Source organism: Armigeres subalbatus, chromosome 1, assembly GCF_024139115.2.
Source record: "Armigeres subalbatus isolate Guangzhou_Male chromosome 1, GZ_Asu_2, whole genome shotgun sequence".
Classification (NCBI taxonomy): Eukaryota; Metazoa; Arthropoda; class Insecta; order Diptera; family Culicidae; genus Armigeres; species Armigeres subalbatus.
This window is the reverse complement of record NC_085139.1, coordinates 33,205,559-33,231,925: the sequence shown is the minus strand read 5'-3', so window position 1 is coordinate 33,231,925 and position 26,367 is coordinate 33,205,559. Positions and strand designations below refer to the sequence as shown.

The following is a 26,367-nucleotide window of genomic DNA, read 5'->3' as shown; positions in this document are numbered from 1 at the left end:
GTTTGTTTTATCTTACCTGTAAGCAGTGGTGGAAATACTCGCTTCACGAGTAAGAAAAGAGTGTAATTGGGCCTACCAAAATTGCCACACTCGCGCGAACCAACTGCCTGCATTTTTCTGGCGCTTGCTTTGTTCGCGAGTACGGGCAGAGCAAAGACAAGAAGCAGGGCAGTATTTTGTTCGGGAGTAAAAATCACGGTCGCGAGTATTTGTGGTTACTTCGAATACAATGGATAAATTTGATTCGACATAAACACAATAACAATAAATAACCGTGTTCTTGCTCGAACATCCGTGATAAACATGTTCCGAGGTTGTTTTATGACTTTTTGCAAATTAACCCGAATGACTCGCGAAGCTTCACGAACATTTTTCGGGGTTCGTTTTTTGTTTTCTCTGCGAGTAGTAGGTAGGCAAGAAAAAGGCAAAACAAATGTTCGCGAGTATTTTGCATTGCCTACTTCTCGTTTTGTGAGTAAGCTTCACAGATTTCCACCACTGCCTGTAAGTGGCAAATGTTTGAATTGAATTGTGCTCGTACCATTTCTTAATGTTCTGTGTTTGGTGCTGAAGGTAGGCAATGAAAATTATAAATAGACAAAATTCCCAGACACAAACTTTATATTGCTGGTGTCACATGGCACAGATTAATTAAGGTGCCCAAATAGGATCGGAATCCTACACAAAATAGAGTTATGTATACAACGGGCTGCTGTAGACAAAATACAAAACGCAATAAAACACATTTGCGGGATTTGACTGATGCACCAAAATCTTATAAGGAAACCTCGTCATATCTGATCTCGCAATTGACACATTGAACGTTTCTCTCTGGGCACAGATAGGTCGTCAGTCATTTTATTTGTTAAATGTGTGTAAACTGTTTATATAAGTATTTTGATAAGAAAATTATGTTGAGCTTTTTTAGTGGAATGTTTTCACCTGTCGAGTACAAGTCGAGTCAAGTACGAGACACTGAAGACGGCCTTACTTTTGAGGTCGAAATACGTATCTGTCAAGATACAATTAAGTGGTGGAATTCAATGGGATTGTATAAACTCGTCTTATGACAGGAATATAAGTATGTTTGTAAAATAATTTTATTGTAATAGCTTGTCCCTAAAATAAATACGTAATGTCGCGTTCTAACTTGGAATTCCAAATGCTTTTAAAAATACAAAATGCACATGGAATTTAAAATGAGAGCGAGCTATTGGAAAGTTGTATTATGTTCCATTCGAGTGATGAGTAATTGATGTTTGGTCTGAAATGATATCACTAAGCAAATAAAAAAAATCTCTGCTAAATTGGCGGAAATTCAGTTTTTGCTTTAGAACAATTTTCACGAGTGTATTCCCCAGTTGAACTCCGCCAGTGACGAAGAGAAAGGTTTATACTCAAAACGTTGTTATCTTAATCAAGCTTAAGCTAGCCTATTCTATTTCCCACCATTTGCCCACATAACTAATACCATCACCAGGAATGATGAACTATTTATTACTAATTGAATCAAATCAACCCGCATTGCATTCCTTTTGTACCCAAGTATCCATTAACGAACCGAAAACGACCGCTGCGATCAATCCAATCAATCACATCCAAATTCCTGTGGCTTCTTCGCATTCAGCCAGTCCAGCAGTGTTAGGTTAGGAATTCGAGGAAAAACGGCTGGACCGATTATGATGGACTCCCGTCGGTTGGCTCCGGGCAATCAAATTGGCTATCAGCTTCTGAACCCATATAACCTCTTCTCTTTCATAACGAAAGCGAAAGCGAGTCACAAATAAGTCGAGGTAGGGTTAGGGCAGGCATTTTCGTCTTTTCGGCATAGTTTGAAAACCAATAAATGAGACACTTTTTGACAAGACTAATCCGTACCAAATCGAAACGTTCTGCTGTAGTGGAGTTCAAGCAAATGAACGTTGCTTTCGTTGGTTTTAGTTCCTACGACGATGGACGGGAATACCTGCCGTGTCCCTAGTACTTGGGAAACATTCTTCTACAGCGAAGTTCAAGAAAAAAAAATGTGAATGGTAATGAAAAAATCAAAAATGCTATGGTTCGGTTATCTCTGAGGAAAACCATCAAATGTGAAGTGTGCGATGCGAAGGCCATCTGTTAATGGTGAGGTTTTGTTTATGCTGGAAATCAACCAAGGTTGAGGTCGGCGGCGTCTGATTACTTCATCTTGATGCATGTCTTATCGGTTGGTATTTATTAAATGCGTCATGTGTACATCTGTAGGAACATAACATTTGTCCAGTAGCTTCTCTCGTCTATTTTGCGGAAACTATAATTTTTGTTTTCTAAATATCACTAAGGTGATCATCCCTGATCAGAAAAATCTCCCCAAGTGCTGCGTGTAGGTTAGAGTCCATGTCGAAGGATGTATTCACAATTTACAAGAAAAGCATATTCTCACGGTCGTACAACCTGATTCGAATATGTCATAATACGCGAACAGTCCAGAGTAAACATTACGTATTCAACTACTGGTACTTATATTACCGCTTTTATTGCTGTAATAACCGCCTTATCAGCGTCTATTGTTGAGCGAAGCCAAGGCGAAGTCAAATGTTATCACCGCGCCGCTTAATCTGAATGAAGATAGATCGATTGCATTGTTCATTACAGAAATTGCTTTTGATTGGTCTTTAGCAGAACTACATGGTAACGGAGTTTAAGTTTAGTTTAAAACTGCCAATCACACAACATATGACCCATATGTCAGCTGTTGATAAGGAAACGCTACGGGGGATGGACAAACGCACATGATCGCCAATATTCGATTTAGAAGCCACCGTTCCCAGGTCCCTCGAAGCGATGGAAGAAGTGGTAGCAAATATCAGATTTTGCATGTTTTGAAGTAAGCCTTTGGTCAGATGATGAGACTACATAGCAGGCAGGCATAAAAAAGCTTTCAATCAATAACTGGCCGGGGCATTTAGCAGATTTTATTGATCAAAAATCGTATCAACTATCTCTTATCCCTTAACTTAAGATATCCTGCTTAAAATGTAGGTATGAATATAAATGAAATGATTTCCGTTTTCCCTTTATGAACAAAATATCACAAGTGAATCAAAAAGCCGCGTGGTGCGATTTGGCAAAATTCCGTCCAACTGTAGAAATGCTTATAGAACACTGTGTTGAAAATGCGATCTAGGTCTAGTTGCAAATCGGCCATTGAAAAAGAAGGAAGCATTTTCCACATTGCATTGATTTTATATTTCGCACTGTCGAAACAAACGGTCTACATCCAATCAGTTTAATTATCAAATCCAATTTTCAATTTCAATTTACATTTCTAAATATCTAAATATTCTTTCCTCCCCCTTTATACGGGAGCTTGGCAGAAGGAAGGTCGTGCGATATGTGCCATCACAAATATTGCCCTCCGCTCGCTTTCAAATCGACTTCTATAAAAACATTCTTCATAAATAATTGCATATTATTCGGCAACTCGGCCGTACGAAAACCATTTTTTTGTTAAATATCTTGGCTGTGCATATGCACACCATATGTTTCGAAATGGACAAATTGATATGAAATTTGCGAAAAAGAATCCACGTGTCTTGGAGGGACTCGAACCCTCAACCTCCTTCTCTCTAGATAGGCGTGATAACCCCTACACAACAAGACCACTTAAAGGTCACGTTTGCGGAAAAACCATCAGAATCCGAGTACCAACCTCCACCGCGGTTAGCGGTTGATTGTGGATATACAACAGTAAAGCACATGTGAAGATTGACAAATCAAGCATCCGAAAGATATACAATTTGCAAAAAAAAGCTAACCGCGGAGGAGGTTGGTACTCGGATTCTGATGGTTTTTCCGCAAAAGTGACCTTTAAGTGGTCTTGTTGTGTAGGGGTTATCACGCCTATCTAGAGAGTAGGAGGTTGAGGGTTCGAGTCCCTCCAATACACGTGGATTCTTTTTCGCAAATTTCATATCAATTTGTCCGTTTTGAAACACATGCTGTGCATATGCACAGCCAAGATATTTAACATTCTTCATGCCTGCCGTATCGTAACGGAACTATCAATTCTATACTTTCGCCTCTAATTCTATCATGAACATGTACGTCTAAGTTTGCAAGATGATATTAGCATTTCCATATCATTGTAAATCGTTTAACTTCACGTAGAAGTAACACACACAAAATCATTAATTTAGAATTTCCAAATGTTTTATCTATATCCACAATCTAACCCTATTTTCAATCTCCAAACCGAATCTCCATTTCCAAATTTTTCAACTTCATCTAATCTAATTCGCAAATTGGACTGGCTGAAAACGGGCTTGGTAGTCATATGGCTACAGCTTCTGCCTCATACGCAGGAGGTCATGGATTCAATCCCATGTCCGTTCCATGCTCCTACTTTGTATCTATCTCTTTATTTCTCATGTTCTAGCAATCGCTTCCATACCGTTTCCATTTCTATCCTACACCTTCAACTTGACTATTCTATTGAGTTGCTAGAATTGGAAATAAACTAAAAAACCCAGATCAATCCACCTAGCGGTGGTGGTGCCTTTCTCGCGCATTAAAAAAAATAAGAAATCACATAAGAGAGGTCGAAATAGCACTTTGGGGAGATAGATTTTGCTTTTTCCATCAACTCATATGCATTTGCGGTCATTTGAATGCATTGCTGCAATCCTTGAAAAAAAAATTTGTTTTTCGTTCTTGAAATTTTTTTTCCCAAGGGGGGACCCTTGGCAGAAAAACAGCGTTTTTTCAATAACTTTGGAACGCAATGACCGATCGGGCCATTTTTCAATAGGAAACAACTAGACCGCAATCCGCGTCGACTTCAACTTGTTGCGAGCAAATCGAATAATGCTAAGTACCAAAAAGTGTGTCTCACATTTTTGTACACACACACACACATACAGACATCACCTCAATTCGTCGAGCTGAGTCGATTGATATATAACACTATGGGTCTCCGAGCCTTCTATCAAAATTTCGGTTTTGGAGTGGTCCTATAGCCTTTACGTATACTTTGTATACGAGAAAGGCAAAATGTTCGTTTCCTACATCCAATTATAAAATTCCATCAGTTGCTTTCTTCTATGTATAACATTGGCAGCTCGTTAACCAAGACGAACCTCTGCCTCTTGAACCTAACCCAAAAATTCCTATAAAATTCCATATGAATTCGTGGCAAGTGCAGATGTATATTCGGCTTGCAGTGGGCGAGTGATTACATCATCATTTCCTCCTCCTTCTCTACATTGACTTGCATTCTGACGTGGCAGGCGCCAGTAAGACCTAACAAATGAGATCACCAGTACTTATACATTGAAGATGAGTGCTAGTCCCAAGCAAACATCTGTTGGTTCTCTGTGCAAGAACAGCCTGCTGATCTGGTCATAATGGAGTAACAACTATGGGCAGTCAATCAATCTCAATCTCAATATCTCTAATTTGCAAATTGGACTGATTGGTTTACGAAATATTCAGTTTGACGCCATACTAAATATTGAAATACAAATTCTGCATCAAGTGTCTGAGTCTAATCCCCGATTCTAATATTTTGATCAAATCCAAATACTAAAATCAAACTTCAAATCCATATCCAGAGACGTAGCGTGGATACCCGGCGCCCTTGGCGAAATATTTTTAGGGCGCCCCTCTTTTACTGAGGGAAAAAAAAGCAATATTCTACATTCAATCAACATTTTGAATCTCATCGAAAAGAAAGATTAAAAAATTTGGTGGATTTAAGATGCTTCCGATAGCGAGCAGTGCTCGGTTGTATGCCTTAAACAAGTTTTGAAATTTTGTGTCATTGTTTTAGTATTTGCAAAACGGAAGTACGGAATCTTAAAAATGTCCAGAACGGACTGAAAGATCATTTAAATTGCTGAAAGTTTTTTGTCTATGATTCCTTTCAGCTCATACTGTCCACAGCGACTATTTCTTGTATTCAATTGACCTTCCCCGTCAAAAATTGTATCTCATTTTATTGCCTCAGTCAATTCTTTCATTCGTTCAAGGTCAACTTTCCCAAATAAGACATATTTTTGAAGTCTCTAACTGTTTAGAAGAGGCTCAAGAGAGGTCAATGTGAGCCACCCACCACGAGTTTCTATCGATGGTGACAAAATCGAGGTGGTTGAAGAATTCGTGTATTTGGGCTCACTGGTGACCGCCGATAACGATACCAGCAGAGAAATTCGGAGACGCATAGTGGCTGGAAATCGTACGTACTTTGGACTCCGCAAGACGCTTCGATCAAATAGAGTTCGCCGCCGTACCAAACTGACTATCTACAAAACGCTTATAAGACCGGTAGTTCTCTACGGACACGAGACCTGGACGATGCTCGTGGAGGACCAACGCGCACTGGGAGTTTTCGAAAGGAAAGTGTTGCGTACCATCAATGGTGGGTTGCAGATGGCGGACGGTACGTGGAGGAGGCGAATGAACCACGAGTTGCATCAGCTGTTGGGAGAACCACCCATCGTTCACACCGCGAAAATCGGAAGACTGCGGTGGGCCGGGCACGTAGCCAGAATGTCGGACAGTAATCCGGTGAAAATGGTTCTCGACAACGATCCGACGGGAACAAGAAGGCGAGGTGCACAGCGGGCAAGGTGGATCGATCAGGTGGAGGATGACTTGCGGACCCTCCGCAGACTGCGTGGTTGGCGAAGTGCAGCCATGAACCGAGCTGAATGGAGAAGTCTTTTATGTGCAGCACAGGCCACTCCGGCCTTAGTCTGATGATAAATAAAAACTGTTTAGAAAATCGAAAACAAAATCTGAAAAAGTGCTGCATGTGTGAATTGGCCAAAAGGATTGGCTTTGGTTAAAAATCGAAAGAATGTTGAGCTAAGCTTGAAAAACAGAGCCTTTTTAATTCCTTTTCTAAATTTTCAAAATAGTTATAATTCACTCATATGAATTAGCTGAGGAAGTTGTGCTTAAATAAATTAAATAATCTATTGAGATCCCACTCTCTGAACTCTGAATGGACCGGTGGAAGGTGCAAATCACTATTGGATCTATTCGGATCAAGAAAAATACAACTTTTGAATGGGTTTGTCGGTAGTTTGGAGGTACGGTTGTACTTCGTTAGGTCAATAAAATCCAACTATGAACTGGTCGGATTCACCATTGGAAGCAAGAAAAGCTTCGTGGTAAAGTGAGGTGGCGAATGCTTTGATTGCACGTGCTGCTTATATGTATTGCCAATCACAATCTATAAAAACTTTGAGAAAAAATAACCGAACTAGTTATTTTGGCAAAGTACATTATCACTGCCTGGCGCATATTAGACAGTTTCGCATTTTTCTCCACTGGTGACAGTAAAAGTATTCAAAAGTGGAAATAATCCAATCCATAACTTCCAAATAACTTTTTGGATATGAAATTTTTAATTTTTTTCTTGGTCCCTTAAAAACGGTTTTAGAAGTCTTCGTACCATAAATCTTCAGATTTTGTAGCCGGTTTGTTATTAATTGGCCTTGTAACTAATAAAACTGTTCTTTGTTTCATGCCGTAATTCTTGATAAATAATTATTTTGTGCTTCTAGAGGAATTTTGTCACTTGTCATAAGACGAGTTTGTACTATTCCATTTGAAGTGGTGGAAGTAAATGGAGTAGTACAAACTCGTTTAAGGTCACTCCTGACGGAATCCAAGTTTAAAAGTGCTCGCGTTTTCGAGGGCACACCACTCGATTCGGAAGCAACGCACAACTGTCATTTTTATTATTTCACGCATGCTGCGACGCAGCAAAGCTAAATCAACAAAAATAACAGTCGTGTGCCGCCTCTGAATCGAGTGATGTGCCCACGAAAACGCGAGTACTTTGGAACTTGGACTCCGTCAGGAGTGACCTTAATGACAAGCCGTAATTGACCTTTCCTGTCGAAAATTTTTATTCGCTCGATCAATTCTTTATTTTATTTAAGGTGAACTTTCTCGAAGACCCCATAGTTTTGACGCCTCTATGTATTTTTAAAATTTAAAACAAAAAATTGGAAAGATGCTGTTTTTTAAGTTTGGCCTAACATTTGCCCGACTTTCAACGAATGATGAATTTTTCAGGCTGGTTCAGACGCGCAGCCCTTTTTTTGGTTTTTGTTTTGAAAACGATTTTTTTTGTCTCAGTTGATTCTTTGACTTTTTAATGTCAACTTTCCCGAAGAACTCATATTTTTTAAAGCATCTAACTTTTTGAAAAATCGAAAACAAAAACCGAAAAAGTGCTGCTCGTGTGAACCGGCCTGGAAAATTCTCCCAATATTCTTTCAAAATCGGGCAAATGATAGGCCAATCTTGCTTTAATTTTTAAAAATACTTAGAGGCGTCAAAAACATGGGTTCTTTGGGAAAGTTCATCTGAAATAAAATAAAGAATCGATTGAGCGAATAAAAATTATTGACGAGAAAGGTCAATTCTTGATTTCGGCGCCCCCCTGAGAGCTGGCGCCCTTGGCGGGGGCCAACCTGGCCAACCACACGCTGCGGCGCTGTCCATATCAAATCTTTTCAATTACTTTATTTCAACTACAATTTCAATTTATTTAAATTTTATCACCATTTTTTTCAAAACTTATATCCAAGCTCATCTCTGTCGTAAACGGATGGAGAACTGTGCAGTTCTTCTCCTTCATCAAATTCTTCCTCTATATGTTCATCCGAGAGCAGAAGCGCTCCGGATGAATCGTTACCAGCGGAATATACAATTCCCAGTGTGGGCCCATGATCAGCCGAATGCTCAAGAGCATCGGCCGAATCATGACCGACTATTTCGGCGGAAACTCCACCGGCGGAATCGCTTGGATTGAACTCCATGATGCGTCCGTTGCTACCAGCTGTGCTTGTAAGACTGATTTGATTTTTGTCCTCGCTATCGAATTTTTCCAAACTCTCCAAACAGCCGAGGATTTTCGAGTGGATCATAGTCTCTTTCATCTCGTTCTTGAACGAACTATTTCCAGATTTCTACACAACTTTGAGTGCGTTAACAGAACATATATTTTATTATATTATTTTTAGCTGGGGCACGTTCTGTGAAGAAGTATCATTTTCAGGAGTAACAATTGTAACAGCAGGAGGAGTAACAATTTCCCTTGAATATATTGATATTTCTCCCCAATATATTTCTTATGAAAATCAATGATCAAAAAAGGGTTTTACGCGGTGCAAACATTACCTAATCATGCATGTCAGCGATAAATTTTATCGACTTAAAAATGCTTCTCCATTTTCAATATGGCTATCATAAATTTCGATTAGAAAAAAGTTGCTCTTATTAAACACCTTTATAAACTCTTTGCAATGCAAATATTCTTATTGGAGTTACTCATTTCACCACATTACGACCAAAAATTTTGGTTTTGATCGAGCTGTGGAAATAGGATTTATCACGCTCTCCATCACAACTGTAGAGTCGCTCATAAGGTCAATAAGCTTGTGACATTTGAAGCCTTTTCAGCATATTTATGAGAGGTTTATTGATAGCAATAAGATCGACAATAAAACTGAGCAATTAGCTATGGTGATTGCTATTATAAATCCGCTATAAGAATTAAATAAATCCAAGAAGCATGGAAATTGTTACTTGGGAAATGAAAGGGAACAATATATAGTTTTGACATCATTTATGTATTTATTATTACTATTGTTATTTATTTATTTCGATCATAATAGCTTTGGAAGATACTATTCCACAATCTCCAAACCATATCCGAATTCAATGTATAAATTGAATCCGATTCCTAAACCCGATTTTTATATCTAATTTTTAATCTTTAAATCTAGTTTTTTTCGGAATAAAGAAATTCAATCTTCAACTATTGAATTGCAAACACCATAATTAGTATGAAAAGCCAATTCCCAAATAAAATGTCTCAGTTCAATCTTCAAATGTAATCTCCAAATTCAGTCTCATCAATTATCAACAAATTGTGGGCTTCTTGGCTGTGCGGTTAGCGGCGTTAGTCGTCTAAGCGTATTTGCGTGCCGTGGAGTGTGGGTTCGGTGCCAGTCTAGGCCATTTTCGGATTGGAAATTGTCTCGACTTTCCTGGGCATAAAAGTATCATCATGCTAGCCTCATGATATACGAATGCAAAAATGGTAACCTGGCTTAGAAACCTCGCAGTTAATAACTGTGGAAGTGCTTAATGAACACTAAGCTGCGAGGCGGCTCTGTCCCAGTGTGGGGATGTAATGCCGATAAGAAGAAGAAGATAAGAATAAGAAGGAGTGTGGGTTCGATTCCCTCCCCGGTAACTTTTCGCAAAGCGGGAAATTCTCCACTGGTCTACTGGGTGTTTGTTGTCTGAATGTCCTGTCCGTTGTCGATGTAATGCTAGGTGTTAAGGACAAGCCTTTCGGAATCCAAACTCGCGTTTTCAAGAGCACTCCATTCAAACGGAAGCCACACACAACTGTGATTTTTATTAATCCATGCATGCTACGATGCAGCAAAGTTGGAATAATACATATGGCAGTTGTGCGTGGCTTCCGTTTTGAATGGAGTGCTCTTCAAAACGCGAGTACATTTGAATCATTTGTTTGAGAAACTGCATAAGTCCATTTTACACTTTTTCGAGAAAACAACAAAAAACTGTTTTTGAACAAATTTGCAACGAATCTTTCGATTTCTTCGATACAGATCAATAGTTTTTGGCAAAACTCAACACCCTGGGGCACTTTCGGTGCAAAAAAATGTAAGCAGTACTCCACAATTGCTCTTCAAAGTACGTGGACATATGTAGTTTCTCAAACAAACGAAATTTTTTTCATATATTCCTGAACAAAAATTTTTTTTTCGTATTTTTTGCCAGAATACGTATTTTTGGACGAGGATTCAGAATATATAAAAATCTCATTTTGGCCAAAAATGTTACATATGCAGTTTCTCAAACAAACGGTTCATTTAGTTTTGGATTGTTTTGGAAAAACAATTGGGTTCGGAACATTTGCTTTTCAACTTTTTGCAACGCCGCACCCTAGATCGGTTTATATAAATATTTCCTCACAGCCTAATCAACTTTTACGCATTTTCGTGGTGTTCGTTCGAAATATCCCTGGGCCCCATGGCATGGGGAACTATCTGTCTTTCTTTATATATAATAGGGTGGTTCAAACAATCGATTTTGCTCCACAGCGCTCATCTGATTCTGTATCATGTTCTGAGTGTCCTCTGAAAATTTGAGCTCATTTGGATGAGAACTGATTTAGCACAAGCCGTTTCAGGTTTGAATGCAAATTAGTATGGGGAATTTTTTTTTTTCATTATACTGATAATGACGCTTCGTCATTAAGCGCAGGTTAAAAGAAAACCTAAATAGCTAAAAGGAATACTCAAGAGCTTTCACTCAGCGAAAACCGCATCTTAAATAATCGTTCTAATAATTAGTAATCGAATAATATTATATAAACACAGCCGAGCCAATTGACAAGACGAATAGATTAGAGAGAACACCGAGTTATAGTTTTTCAAAAGAAATGTAAATTTATATATAGTAACACTCATAGGTCGTGAATGTTGTTTGAACTTGTTCAATAGACTGGCCCAGATTACTATGGGGAAAAAAAAATGTTGTCGAATTCCACGGGGCACCTCCCAGAATTGTGTCTTTGGGTGAGAAAATCAATCTCTGAAAATTTCAGCTCAATCGCTTGTTGCATAAGTTGGCGCATTTGATTTGAAGTTTGTATGGGGATTTCAGCCAAAATGTATAGAAAAATACACCTCCGTCACTCATTCGATCTGGAAATTCGTTCTGTTTGCTCAATTGACCTCAGAATTGCAAAAACGGCAGTTGGTATGCTACAGAACAATTTCACAGAACATTGCATGATGATTAAATGAACTTTTATATGATTTTCGGCTGATTTATTAGGAGCTGATTTGTGTATTTTTGGGTTTTTTGATCGAATCGCATCAGCCGAAACCTATATAAAAGTTCATTTAATCATCATACAATGTTCTGTGGAATTGTTCTGTAGCATACCAACTGCCGTTTTTGCAATTCTGAGGTCAATCGAGCAATCAGAACCAATTTCCAGATCGAATAAGTGACGGAGGTGTATTTTCCTATACATTTTGGCCGAAATCCCCATACAAACTTCAAATCAAATGCGCAGCTTATGCAACAAGCGATTGAGCTGAAATTTTCAGAGATTGATTTTCTCACCCAAAGACACAATTCTGGGGGGTGCCCCGTGGAATTCGACAACATTTTCTTTCCTGGGTCAGTCTATTGTTCAATGTAGCCGCCGGAGGGCCGTCGTGTCAAATATGTTTTGTGTCCCATTAAACACCAGCACTTGGCTTTGACGAAGCGTGCTTGCGGATACATACAGCTAGAAGAACAGAGCCCACTGTTAAACCCCGCCACATCCAAGGCACAACTCACAGTGGCCTGGGAGGAATCGTCAAGCCCTTGGACATAGTCACCGCTGTCCTAGAGTTGTAAGATTGTTTTTGTTTTGACGTAGGATTACGTCTTTCCGGAACATAGGGCATTCTGCAGTTCCAAATCTGAGACCGTCACGAAAAGTGGTCAGGAAGTATGGGCTAATAACTCAGCCGTCTTTCAACCTTTTTTTTAAGATTTTGGTGTTAATCGATTGACGAACTCTTTAAGATTTTGCTCAACTATCGAAAAATGCATTCAAGGTGCTAAACTATTGAAAAATTGAATTTTACTAGGCACTGAAAAATCGGTAAGCCAACCAATCGCGTATGTGCATCGCAAGCACAGACATCAAAATCGTGCTTACAGGCTCGACTCCAATCCTCAGTTCAATTAAATTTTCTCGGAGATCGGGCACAACGATGACGCTCGTTGCAGCAGTCTCAGCAGAAAGTGGAACAAGGAGAGGCCATCGCCAAAAGCAACAATCTTCGGACTATCGTTTAGTTACTGTTAGTGGCGCATTGTGGAAAGAAAATCGGTTCTTCTCAGGACCAAAATTTTATGAGAAGAAAGAGTTGATTGCAAAAATGGCATTGATTACGGTCCCTGGATACCAGTGGCGCCACAGAAAATGTTTTCTTAATAGTGGCTATTTAGCAGTCAAATTTTTACGCAAGGTACGGACTATCGTTTGTTTGCTATGAATGATTAGAAAGGCGCATTGTGGATCAAAGTCGATTTATGTCAAATCTACCATTGTACACAAGAGAAGGTAGAGCCGAAATATTTTCTTCAAAGTGCACATCATAACCGCTTGGTGACGGTAGAAAGTTGGAATAGGTAGCAGTAAAAGTGCGGGAAGTAAACAATGATGATGTCTCACATCATTGAGTTGCGTTAGCAGTCAAATGAGATTTCCCAAGATTCTGACTTCGGTATAAGTCTATCTGACGTTTAATAATCTTGCGCGTGCAAGAGCGCACGGAAATGATAGGATTAAATCCTATCATTTCCGTGCGCTCTTGCACGCGCAAGATTATTAAAGTAGTGCAAGTAGTGCAAATTCATTTCAAAATTTTGATTTCCGCCGTGCGCGGTACGAAAATTCCTCTCCTCTTTGAGTGGGACTGTGGCCCTGAAAAGGGCCGTTTTATGTGAAGCTACTTCCTCGTTCAGTCACTAGGAGCTGACTTACTAGTGACTCCGAAACGGCGGGCTTGGCCAGCTCGACACGCACGAAGATGTCGTTTACGAGGTTGTTTATAATGCTCGACGCCTACGATGAGATGCCCTTGATGATGTTTCTCTGAGCCTTGCTGCCGCCGCTCGTAGCAACTATCGTCGCTGCCATCGCCCGTAGCAACCATCATTGCCTTCTCCGCAGCCTTTCCACCGCCGGTGATGTCTGGTTGGTACTGCGATGCAATTGTCTTGCCGATTTTCCGAGAAACCAGACTACGGCTGGTCAGAATACGTTTGCATGGAGTCCGAGGCTCCGCCCCTTTGGGAGCCGTATCATTGGCATCGGCTTGCTTGCTCCGCCTTTGTTTCGTTCGATGCCAGTGCTTTTGTACATAACCAGGGCCTCTTCTTCTTCTTCTTTTACTTCTTCAAAGTGCAAATTATAATCGCTTGGCATCGGCTTGCTTGCCCCGCCTTTCTTTCGTTCGATGCTAGTGCTTTCGTACATAACCAGGGCCTCTTCTTCTCATTCTTCTTCTTCTTCTTCTTCTTCATTTACTTCTTCAAAGTGCAAATTAGAATCGCTTGGCATCGGCTTGCTTGCTCCGCCTTTCGTTCGTTCGATGCCGGCTCTTCTTCTTCTTTTACTTCTTCAAAATGTAAATTATTATCGCATTATTACCGTTCTGGAAAATGACCAAAATTCTAAAATCCAAGCCTCGGCCCATTCCACCTTTGATCCTGTCGGGGATAGGCCAAATGCTAAAGTAGATCAGCACTGGTAACCCTAGCGAATGAACGTGGAAACACCGAGAGACGACGAGAGTGAGATCGAGATGCAAAAAGGTTAGAATAAAAGATGGTGTCAAGTTCGACGGTCGGAAAATAAATGTCTTTAGAAAGTGTACGACTATTTCTGAGTTATTGTTTTTATTGATGATCCGACATAATTGGCGACGAGGAAGAAAAAGGAGTGCAGTGAGAAAATTGTTTCACCTGTGAAAAGTGCATTAGTAGGACGAAAAAAGGAAAACGATTCGTAAATTCACTCGCGTCGGTTTTGGAAGGGCGGAACACCCAAGCCCATAAAAATAAAGTGAGGTTATAATTGCTTCGGCAGCTCAGTTTTTATTCTGTGCTACAAGAGATAATCGAGTTTCGACGTTCAGAAATCATCAAAGGGCGGAGGCCCAGAGAGGTTAGGTTTGCCTTGGAAGCAATGTGAGTACATGAATAGAAGAATAGAAATGAACGAAAGAATACAGTGAGTGGTGGTTCCCAATGTTTTTTTCATTGCCAAACATCAAATACATATATAAAATTGTATTATTGTTGGGTGTAATCTGGCACGGTGAAATGAGTATTTTAGCAGGATGATATAATAATATTGATCACAGTTTTAAACCAGTATTTGAACGGCAGTGCAGGTGAGTAACTATACTTGTAGTTCACTAAAGAATTTTTATTTTACTGAGAAAGAACTGGTGGAAGGTTGTGTACCGGAACGGAAAACGGAAGTAACCGTCGAATTAGCTGAAAATTGTCTATCACATAAAATGGTGTAATGTTGTTTTCGCGTCGATGGTTATGTACCTAAATGTTGCTTTGACGTTGGAAGGATAAACGAAATTTGAAAGGTTGTGTACCTAAATAGAGGTTGTGTACCTAGCGATTTGGTATCTGAATTGTGATATACCTTTGAGATGGTTGTGTACCTCGTCATGGTTATGTACCACGTTATGGTTGTGTACCACATGAAAGTTGGTTGTGTACCATGTGATATATTGCTGGTTGTGTACCGAAAGATGGTCAGTAGAGCATATGGAATAATGAAATACAGGAAGCGTATTATATTAATAAAACTGATGGGTTTTCCATGTGAAAAGGAATAAATTCGCGGTCAATAAAATAGCTTCTGCTGCTAATATTTATATAAAGGACGTACAAATAAACAAATAAAAAAAAACCTTGGGTTTTATTACCCTTTTTACTTGGTAGTATTGTTATTTATATATATATATATATACATGTGATGAAAAACATTGGGACCATATTGACTCACAATTTTTAGAATTATATTTTTCTAAATGGCGTATTCCACTTTGATTGCAAAAAAAAACATGTTTCACAGGATGTCATCATACAGCCGCATTAAGCCTTTCGATGTCTCTTCGAAGCTAGCAGTCTTCCTGGTGAATGGGAATTATGGAAAATGATTTGGAGTCGTTCTTCCTTGCTCAAAATGTCGAAACACAGCGCGATAAGCGTGCGCAATTAGCGTATCTTGGTGGGCCAGGACTTCAGGAATTGTTACGCCATTTGCCCGGGGTTAATCAAGTCCCACATGTATCGAATGATCCACCATATTACGACGTTGCAATTAAAAGCCTGAATGATTATTTTGAACCGTTCCGTCGCAAGACGTATGAGCGGCACATCTTTCATCAGATTGTACAAAACCCTGAAGAAAGATTTACGGATTTCGTTATGCGTTTGCGAAAGCAAATTTCGAGGTGCAATTACAATGCGTGCGTTGTGGACGAACTAATTGCTGATCGCATCACGCAAGGATGCAAGTCGCAGGAACTTCGGACAAAACTTCTTCAGAGAGATCGATCGCTTGAGGAGATCGTTGCGTTAGGAACCAGTATGGCTGAATCGTGGGATCAGTCAAAGAAGCTGGTAAAACCCAATACACAAACAAGACCTGAATTCGAAGTTCATTCTGTAGCAAAACCGCCTTTCCGTTCGTTTACTCATCGAAGAGCAACCAACTCACCTGGTTTTCAATATCGGAAGCAGTCTGATCGCCAACAGAACAATTTCAATTGCTACGGTTGCGGTCGGCGAGGTCATGTTCAAGGAAGCATCGAGTGTCCGGCAAAGCAGACTAAATGTGCGGCATGTGGCAAACTCGGTCACTGGGCAAAGAGATGCTATGCTGCAAGGCAAGGGTTTAAGCGCCGTGCCAATGACAATTCCTCAGAACCACAAGCCAAACGTATTCGTGCGGTCCAGGAGGAAATTGAAGACGGTCAACCGAAAGACTTTGTGTTTTATGCGATGGGACGAATTGTTTTCAATTTTTATGTAGGCGGAGTCTATATTCCCATGACGATTGACTCCGGCGCAGATGCTAACATTATCAAAAGGAGTGTTTGGGAGCAAATGAAGGAAGCGGGAGAATGTTAGCGATGCTACTGCTAAGATTGACAGATCACTTATGGCATACGGGGCCAAGTAGTCGTTAAAGGTTGCTGGATCATTCATTCATTCACCTCCGACATCCAAGCAGGCAACTACAAAGTAGGAGCGAAATTTTATGTTCTTGAGGATGGCCTACGTTGCTTGTTCGGTGACCAAACAGCCAAGGACCTACAAGTTCTTAAAGTTGGATATGACATTGAAGCAATCGACACACAACGCTGCAGCCCGTTTCCAAAACTGCGAGGTGTGGAGGTAGAAATACCGATCAACGACCAAGTACAGCCAGTGCAACAGCCGTATCGACGTCCACCAATTGCGATGGAAGAAAAGATTGAGGAGAAACTTCGAACACTGCTAGAGCTCAACATCATCGAGCCTGCTCCAGGGCCATCACCATGGGTGTCACCTGTGGTGCCCGTGCTTAAAGATTCCGGAGAAGTTCGCCTCTGTGTCGACATGCGACGGGCTAATCAAGCGGTCCTCCGGGAAACACACCCTTTACCGCTTGTAGATGAGTTGTTGTCGTCAGTATCGGGGGCAGTACTGTTTTCCAGACTTGATATCAAGGATGCCTATTATCAGGTGGAGCTGTCCGAAAGGTCAAGACCGATTACAACATTTATCACCAAGTATGGACTATACAGGTAGACATGCGTATTTTAAAACACCCGTTTTTCTCGTTTTTTATTGATTTCCAATAAAGTTGAATTTGTATGCATAAAAAAATGTTTATTATTTGCACATTTAGGTATAAACGCTTGATGTTCGGGGTCAGCTGTGCCCCTGAAATATTTCAGAAAACAATGGAGACAATTACAGCTGGCCTCGAAGGAGTTATCGTATACCTGGACGACACTATCGTGTTCGGCTCTAGTAAAGAGGAACATGATAAACGATTGGCAGCGGTGTTAAAGCGGTTCTCGGAATATGACATTCTACTCAACGAGGGAAAATGCATATACGGTGTAGAATGCTTAGAATTTCTTGGTCACGAATTATCAATCTCCGGAGTTCGACCGACTGAAGATAGACTTTCCGTAATTCAAAATTTTCGGGAACCACAGAATATATCAGAGCTTCGTAGTTTCCTGGGGATGATTTGTTATGTTGGCCGATTCATTCCAAATCTCGCATCGAAAACTGAACCATTGAGGCACCTGCTCCGGTCAGGAGTTCCGTACAGATGGACACAAAAAGAAAGCCTAGCGTTTGACTCAATCAAAACAGCTATATCACAAATACATCATCTCGGGTTTTTCAATCCTAAAGACCGAACCAAGCTTATGACGGACGCTAGCGCAACAGGACTAGGAGCTGTACTTCTTCAAGAAGATTCTAAAGGGTCAAGTCGTGTGATTTCATACGCCAGCAAAGCTTTGACTGACCTGGAGAAGAAGTATTTCCAAACAGAGCGAGAAGCATTATCTCTTGCTTGGGGCGTAGAGAAGTTTCGCTTGTACCTGCTGGGAGTAAAATTCACACTGTTAACCGATTGCAAGGCTCTCAAGTTCCTATTTAGTCCAAAATCTCGGCCTTGTGCTCGAATAGAGAGATGGGTTCTAAAACTACAAAACTATTCGTATGATGTTGAGCACATTCCAGGGTCTGCCAACCTTGCTGACGTTTTTTCGAGACTGTGCGAACAATCTCCCGAGCCTTTTGATGAAAAAGGAGAGGAGTACATTCGGAATGTGGTGGCACAATCAGTCCCCATCGCAGTCACATTACAAAAAGTTAAGGAAGAAACGGCTAGTGATGAGGAGCTTCAACAGGTACTAAGGTGTCTTCAATCAGGGTCAATAGAAGGACTGCAAAAAGAATACAAACCGTATGCAGATGAGCTTTGTAGTTTCGATGGTGTTTTGCTAAGAGGTAGTCGACTGGTGGTTCCTTTTAAACTACGCGAAGAAGTTTTAAGTGTGGCTCACGAGGCGCATCCGGGGATTGCGGCTATGAAGCGTCGCCTGCGTCAAAAAGTTTGGTGGCCGTGCATCGACAAGCAGGTTGAGCAAATTGTGAAGAAATGTAAGCAGTGTATACTTGTTTCTTCTCTTGGGCCACCGGAGCCTTTAAAGAGTACTAAAATGCCTGAGAAACCATGGGTTGATATAGCGGTTGATTTCATGGGACCACTCCCTTCGGGCCATACACTGTTCGTGCTAGTGGACTACTACAGTAGATTCACAGAAACAATTGTTATGAAACAAATAACGGCGAAACGCACAGTACAGGCTCTGCATGAGACTTTTAGCAGATTTGGAGTGCCTGAAACTATTAGGTCGGATAATGGACCACAGTTTGTGAGCGAGGAAATGCGTTTATATTGTAATGAATATGGTATAACACTGAGGAAAACAACGCCGTACTGGCCACAAGCTAACGGTGAAGTGGAACGGGCGAACAAAACAATATTGAAACACCTTAAGATAAGTCAACAGACAGCAAGTTCGGATTGGATGTGGGACCTAAGATCATTTTTATTAATGTATAACTCAACTCCACACGCAACAACAGGGGTGGCACCTTCAATGTTGATGTTCAAGCGATTGTTCCGAGATAAGCTACCCAGCTACAGTGAACAACCCAATGGGGAGGAGGAGGAGATATTAGATAGAGACAGGGAAAGGAAACAGAAAGATGCTGATTATGCGGATGGCAAACGTCATGCAAAGACCTCAGATATTTCAGAGGGGGATACTGTTGTGGTGAAACGAGTTGTGAAAGAGAATAAACTCTCGACAACATTTGCACCCGAAGAGTATACAGTGACAAAACTAGTAGGATCAGAAGCAACGGTTAAATCTAATACTTCGGGACGAGTGCTGCAAAGAAATGTGGCGCATCTGAAGCCACTCCCTGTACCGGAAAATTCATCAAACAATGATTTATCTGGCAATGTACCAACTGAGTTCCTTTCTTCGAAACAAAATAACAGAAATGAAGCGGGAGCCGAATTTAGTGGAATACGAAAGGATATGAGATCGAATCGAGGTTTGCGGATGTTACGGAGACCAGGATATCTGAAGGATTACCACACTGACACAGTATACGACGTTTAAAGTAAAGGGGGGATGTCGGGGATAGGCCAAATGCTAAAGTAGATCAGCACTGGTAACCCTAGCGAATGAACGTGGAAACACCGAGAGACGACGAGAGTGAGATCGAGATGCAAAAAGGTTAGAATAAAAGATGGTGTCAAGTTCGACGGTCGGAAAATAAATGTCTTTAGAAAGTGTACGACTATTTCTGAGTTATTGTTTTTATTGATGATCCGACAGATCCCACTAGACAATAATGGCTCTAAGGATCGCTTGATAACTCCTGCAGAGAAGGTCGCTGAAATAGGTCGTCACTTCGTCAGCTCACACAATCTTGGGCAGAACATCGTCAGTCCACACGAAGCAGCCGTCAACGAGCATGCTAACAACATCCATTTGATTCCCAACGACTTCTCGGAGGAGTTGGAGATCTCAGCTGACGAATTGACGGCCTATATCAAATCGTCGAAGAACATGAAGGCCCCAGGCTTCGACAGCATCCTGAATCTCGAGCTCAAACACATGAGTGCTCCGTTCTTTGAGCACCTCTCGCTGATCTTTAATCAGTGTCTCCGGCTTAGCTACTTCCCATCGTCCTGGAAGTCAGCGAAAGTCATCCCCATCCGGAAGCCTGGGAAGGATCCTTCCTCCCCAAAAGTTATCGACCCATCAGCCTTCTCTCAGGGTTATCCAAGCTATTCGAAAAGCTATTCATCACCGGTTCCTGGAGTCTGCCGGGAATCTCAACATCTTGCTCGAGGAACAGTTTGGTTTTCGACGCGGTCGATCAATCGTACACCAACTGACCCGAGTTACCAACGTCCTCAGACGGAACAAGTCTATCTCTATAACACCCGCCATGGCCTTACTCGATGTCGAGAAGGCAATCAACAATGTATGTCATGATGGCCTGGTGTACAAACCACAACGCTACAATCTTCCCAGCTACCTGGCAAAAATCATCAAAAATTACCTGTCGGCAAGGACATTCCGGGTCTCAATCAGCGGAGCGAGATCCAATGTACACAACATCATCGCAGGCGTCCCCCAGGGCAGTATCCTCGGGCCCCTACTTTTCAATCTGTTCACCTCCGACATGCCAGAACCTCCAGAAGGCGGCATTCTGTCTCTGTTCGCAGATGACACATCCATCGTCTACAACGGTAGAGTGATCAGAGCGCTAGTGGCAAAACTCCAACGAGGCCTGGATGCCCTGACAGAGTACCTCACCAGCTGGAAGATCTGTATCAACGCGGCGAAGACCCAGGTCATCATTTTTCCCACTCCAAATCCCCTAAACTTGTTCCGCCTGGGAACTGTAAAATCATCCTCAATGGCACGACTGTGGAATGGGCCAATGAGGCCGGCTACCTTGGCTTGACCTCGACAGCAAGCTTATTTTCAGGCAACAGGTTGACAAAACGGTGACAAAGTGTAACGTCTTGTTGAAACTACTGTACCCTTTGATCAACCGCCGGTCGTCATTGTCCCTGAAAAATAAGCTTGCTGTCTACAAGCAAATCATCCTCCCTGTGATCGAATATGGCATGCCGGTCTTGGAGAGCTGCGCTAAAACCCACCACCTCAAACTTCAACGGGTTCAAAACAAATTCCTGAGGATGATCCTCAACACCCCTCCCAGGACAAGAACATCCGAGGTCCACCGTCTGGCCGGAATAAAAACCTTACATGAACGCTTTGGTGAGTGTAAAGAAAAGTTTAGGGTCCGTTGCTTGCATTCGGATCAGGCTCCAATTAGGGCGCTAGTTTCAATCTAGGATAACAAATTTTTATTGTAAATATTAGTGTACATAGTAGTTAGGTTATCAAATTATAAAAACACACTAGCGCCTCCTAAAGGCCGTCATGATATATCATATCTTAAAACTTGAATAACAATATAAACAGAAAAAAAAATCAAATTGAAGTTGGAGGGCCAAGCCGGCCGAGCACTGTACATGTAAAAAAAAAAAATAATTGTAGATCAGAAAATGAAACAATAAAGAAGAATTTTACTACTATTTACTAAATTATTATCGCTTGGCGTCGGCAGCAGCGCAAGCGCTCTTCGGAGGGGGATGCTGCGAAAATTGATTCGCATGGATGGTGTCTATCGCGTTTTAGCGCTAACTTATCGAGTGGCTGACATTGGATTTCCAGGATATAAGACATGCCGAAGATATTCCAACCCAGATTGAATTTACAGCCCCATCTTCGAAAATCAGCACCAAGGAATATATTCAGAATTTCAAAATAAAATCTTCTACACTTCACGTAATCCTACGTCCAATTGGCGGTCGTGTCTCGGATACAACCTTCTACTTTTTATTTTATTTTATCTCCATTCAGATAGCGAGTGATGGCGTTTTAACAGGTCATATGGTCGGGGTTCTGCCAAATCACACCAAGCGCCATCGAAAAATTACCGATTTTTCTGCCCAAACTTTCGTTTAGCAGATTTTATTGATCGCAAATCGCATCGCATATCCCCCAACAATAACTGAGGATATCCTACTGCAAATGTATGCTTAAATTGATATGAAACTATTTCCGTTGTCCTTGTACGAACAAAATATCACAAGTCAGTCGAAAGGCCGCTTGGTGCGGTTTGGCTGAACCCCGACCATATGGGAGAAATACCTATGTCCCTTCCCTGGAAGTTCGATCAGCAAGAAAAGACTCTAATCTTCTTAGCATTATTACCCCCAACGTCATCTTTTTATATACCATCTGAATGTGGAACGGTTGATACGGCTGGCCCCGTTTCTTCCTTTCGTGAATACAAAATTCGTCGTTGATCATGTTTCTCATTACTGTATAATCTGATGATCGAGTAGTTATGAATTATCTCCCAATTTCAAGCTTGCACGCGATGGGCTGGTGAGTCATATTTGTGATACGCTGCAAATATTGATGCTCACAAGATAATGTTTAGAAATACAACCAACATTTCCAAGATCCTTTTCAATAATCATATCGTTAATTTGTTGATATTTTTCGGTGAAAACCACACTGGTGGTGAACGTTTGATTAATTGCAAATCTGATGATGGCTGAAAAGCAGTAGGCCGAAACGTTATGCAAAATTATGCAAAGTGTGTGTTTAGTTTTCACCGAAAAATATCAACAAATTAACGATATAAAAGTTCACGGTGACCCAAACCCTACCAAGCTTTTCAATAATCGTTGTGCATGTGCCAAGACAAAACAAGACAAGACAAATGTTACTACAGCAGGAATTCCAGAATTCGCTCCCTTGGATAGCGAACGTCGAACCCAATTAATAACGAACGACGACAAACGAGAGGCATAAACATCTCCCAATCATTACAAACCACGAAAACAAGTTTATCGAAACATAATACACCAGCGTCAAGCTATGGTAAAACGATTCGTTGTCGCTCATTTAATGCTGGGGACCACGATGTTTTTGAACAGTTGTATAAAACAAGTTAAAATATATCATCTCCACCGGAGAACCCCCCAAATCAAATTAAAACTTAAAAAGAATTTATCCTGGAGCATAACCCATGTGACCACCCCCATCGAAATCGATCATTATCGTTATAGCTTGGGAGAAAAGACTTCAACGATGTCCTACATATGATGAGCAGGGAATGTAAAACAACAACATTGCCAATGACAACAACATTGTCCTCACTTGTAAATGTTGGGACAAACTCAATTCGCAATAAGCGTTTGTCCCAAATTGCAACAGAATAGAAGAATGATCACCTGCCGCGCATTTCGAGAAATAATCGGCTTTCGATGATATTTTTGGCTAAATAAGTATCAGTTATCAATGTTTAGACATAAACTTAACCATCTGTTAACATGATTTGTACTTTACTTCTGAAATATACAAGTTATCGCAGTTTGAAAACAATAATCTCTCCATGTTTGTTGCAAATAAAATGGAACGCAAAATTGTCTTTATCCTCTGCAGAAATGCCCACCCAAAAATGATAATCAAAATATTCCAATATTTAACACCAAAATTTTCAAACTATTCTGTACAAGATTAGTGTCAACTCTATTCTTTCAGTTAGTCATTGTCTCAGACTGATGGTAATACGGAGAAAATATGTTTTGTATCTGAAGAAAAAGCTTTGAGGACAGAAACGCCAAAATTGCGTTGGAATCAGCCAAAATAATATTTTATTACGAGACGAACCAGCCTTGGGCTGAAAGTCTCCCTAATAAAAAATATTTTCCGTTTTTTCGTTTATGATTTTGAGACAAAATTTGGGATATAAACCAAGAAAATGTGGTTGCGCATTTTACCCTACCGGCGCATTTTATACATATCTCCCCTACAACCACGCACATGGTAACATAACAGATTCCCTTCTGCGAACGATTTGAAGTTATTCGAGATAAGGGTCAAATAGCAACTGTACTGACACGTTTTCTAAATGTCGCACAAACTCAAACCTTTCTAGCATAGTAAATCTGATAGCGACAAGTACTTTGAAAATTCTAGGAAAAGCAGAAACAAATAGTTTTGCTATTGATACTCTCAGTAAATATTTGTCATGTACATACGCAGTAGTAAATATACACCGCAACTTACTACCTCAGTATTACTCATTCGAAAACACATGTGCTGAAAAACAAACATCGTTCTTATCAAAAACTTATTCATTATTCTTATCGAAAAACCGCCACTTTATCTACATGATCAACAGAAATGAGGAGGGTCTTCACAGTATGATCGTTCCCAGAAGAACTCAATAACCAATTAATAACATAACAATTACATTTTTTTCAGAGTGCTAAGCGTAAAAAACGAACTTTTGACCAAGGGCCTCATACGCCTGTCACTGGCGAACAAAGCTCGTGTACTCTGCATCGAAGCTTAGAACCGGTGTTAGGGCGCAATCGTTAATGTGAATTGTGAACATTTTTATATTCGGTTAGTTACTGCAACTAAATTCATTTCGAGTCCCTATAATCAAGTAGGTATCTCAAGCATACCACATCGTTATATTGCTGCATGATTGAGTGTTTAATTTTGATTAAATATCGAAAACAAAAGTGTGCATAAAAATTGCCTCGCCATAACAAAAAGGTGGTAGAGAATTAACACTGTTGTTTACAGTTTAGAACCAAATCCAGATGTCGCACATGTTGGGGTAGGGATTTAGTGCTCCACCTTCTCCCCCTGCTTTTGACCCATCTGTCTGTATATATAAAAATGAAATGGTCTGTGATCGTATTTGCATAACTCGAAAACGGCTAGATGGACTTTATTCATTCCTTCAGCAGATATGTTCGATATACTTTCCGACGGGCTTGTATGATATTTCCCCATGCAAAAAACTAGTTGAGTAAACTGTGAATAACTGGAATTACGATTCGTGTAGATCAGTCTTCACGAAAACATGAGCGGCGCTGAGCTTGAGTGCAGTTTTTGCAAGTTCATGTTCATCCCGAGCGCGCGTTCTCCTTCAAGCTCGTGTTCACCATCAGCATCGAACATGGGTGCGAAAAATGAACGCGGTGCGGCTCAGCTTAGGCTCGAGCTCAAGTTCAAAACGTGGGCTGTGTGCTCATCCAGCATGCTGTGTGCTCAGACTGTGTGCTTAGGCTGAGAACTGAGGCTGTGAGAATAGGTTTTGGGCCGAGCGCGATTTTTTTTTTTTTTTTTTTTTTTACTAATTTTATTTGCTAATTATCTAATACATGCATTCATCTCTTAGACTAGGTGTTCCGTGTTTTCTTAACACTATCATCCTTATTTGCTATGTTACTTTTTAGTTATTATTACTACATTTCAATTGCCTCTGGCAGTTAGAATTTTTCCTCTGGTTGAATTGAACCATGTAGGAATTACAATGTTTTCAACTTAAACTAAACTTAACCTAATTTATACTAAGGGTACAAGAAGTTAATCGTTGCAATAGAAGATTGCAACGATTTTTGTCTAAAATTGGAAATTATTTTGTTGGACATTTGTTGCAATGTCTCAATATTAGAAATTCTATGAAGTTCATTGGTACTATACCACGGAGGCAACTTCAGAATCATTTTCAAAATTTTATTTTGAATCCTCTGGAGTGCCTTCTTTCTGGTATTGCAGCAACTAGTCCATATTGGCACAGCATACAACATGGCAGGTCTAAAAATTTGTTTGTAAATCAAAAGTTTGTTCTTAAGACAAAGTTTTGATTTTCTGTTTATAAGTGGACACTTAATATATTTGTTACATTTGGCTTGAAGGCCTTCAATGTGATTTTTAAAAGTTAATTTTTGATCTAGCAGAAGTCCTAAATATTTAGCTTCGCTAGACCAATTAATTGGAACCCCATTCATAGTGACAATATGTCTGCTAGAAGGTTTCAAATAAGAAGCTCTCGGCTTATGTGGGAAAATTATAAGCTGAGTTTTGGAAGCATTCAGGAAATTTTCCATTTTTGCAAGTAAGTGGAGAAAATATCCAAACTTTTTTGCAGTCTACTACAAATGACACGAAGGCTTCGCCCTTTGGCTGAAAGGCCCGTGTCATCTGCAAACAAAGATTTTTGACACCCTGGTGGTAAATC

General features: G+C 40.5%; 2 protein-coding genes across 4 annotated transcripts in view; one reads left to right on the top strand and one right to left on the bottom strand.

Moving 5' to 3' along the window:
• The window catches only part of LOC134223652 (equilibrative nucleoside transporter 1), a 164,384-nt gene that overhangs the window by 98,356 nt on the left and 39,661 nt on the right, over positions 1-26,367 (bottom strand). The gene's annotated exons all lie outside the window — the stretch shown is intronic.
• On the top strand, positions 15,784-19,844 carry LOC134206086 (uncharacterized). Its single transcript, XM_062681781.1, has 5 exons — positions 15,784-16,765; positions 16,874-17,414; positions 17,534-17,658; positions 18,388-19,230; positions 19,300-19,844. The coding sequence occupies exons 1-5, from the start codon at positions 15,784-15,786 to the stop codon at positions 19,842-19,844; spliced, it is 3,036 nt and encodes a 1,011-aa protein (XP_062537765.1).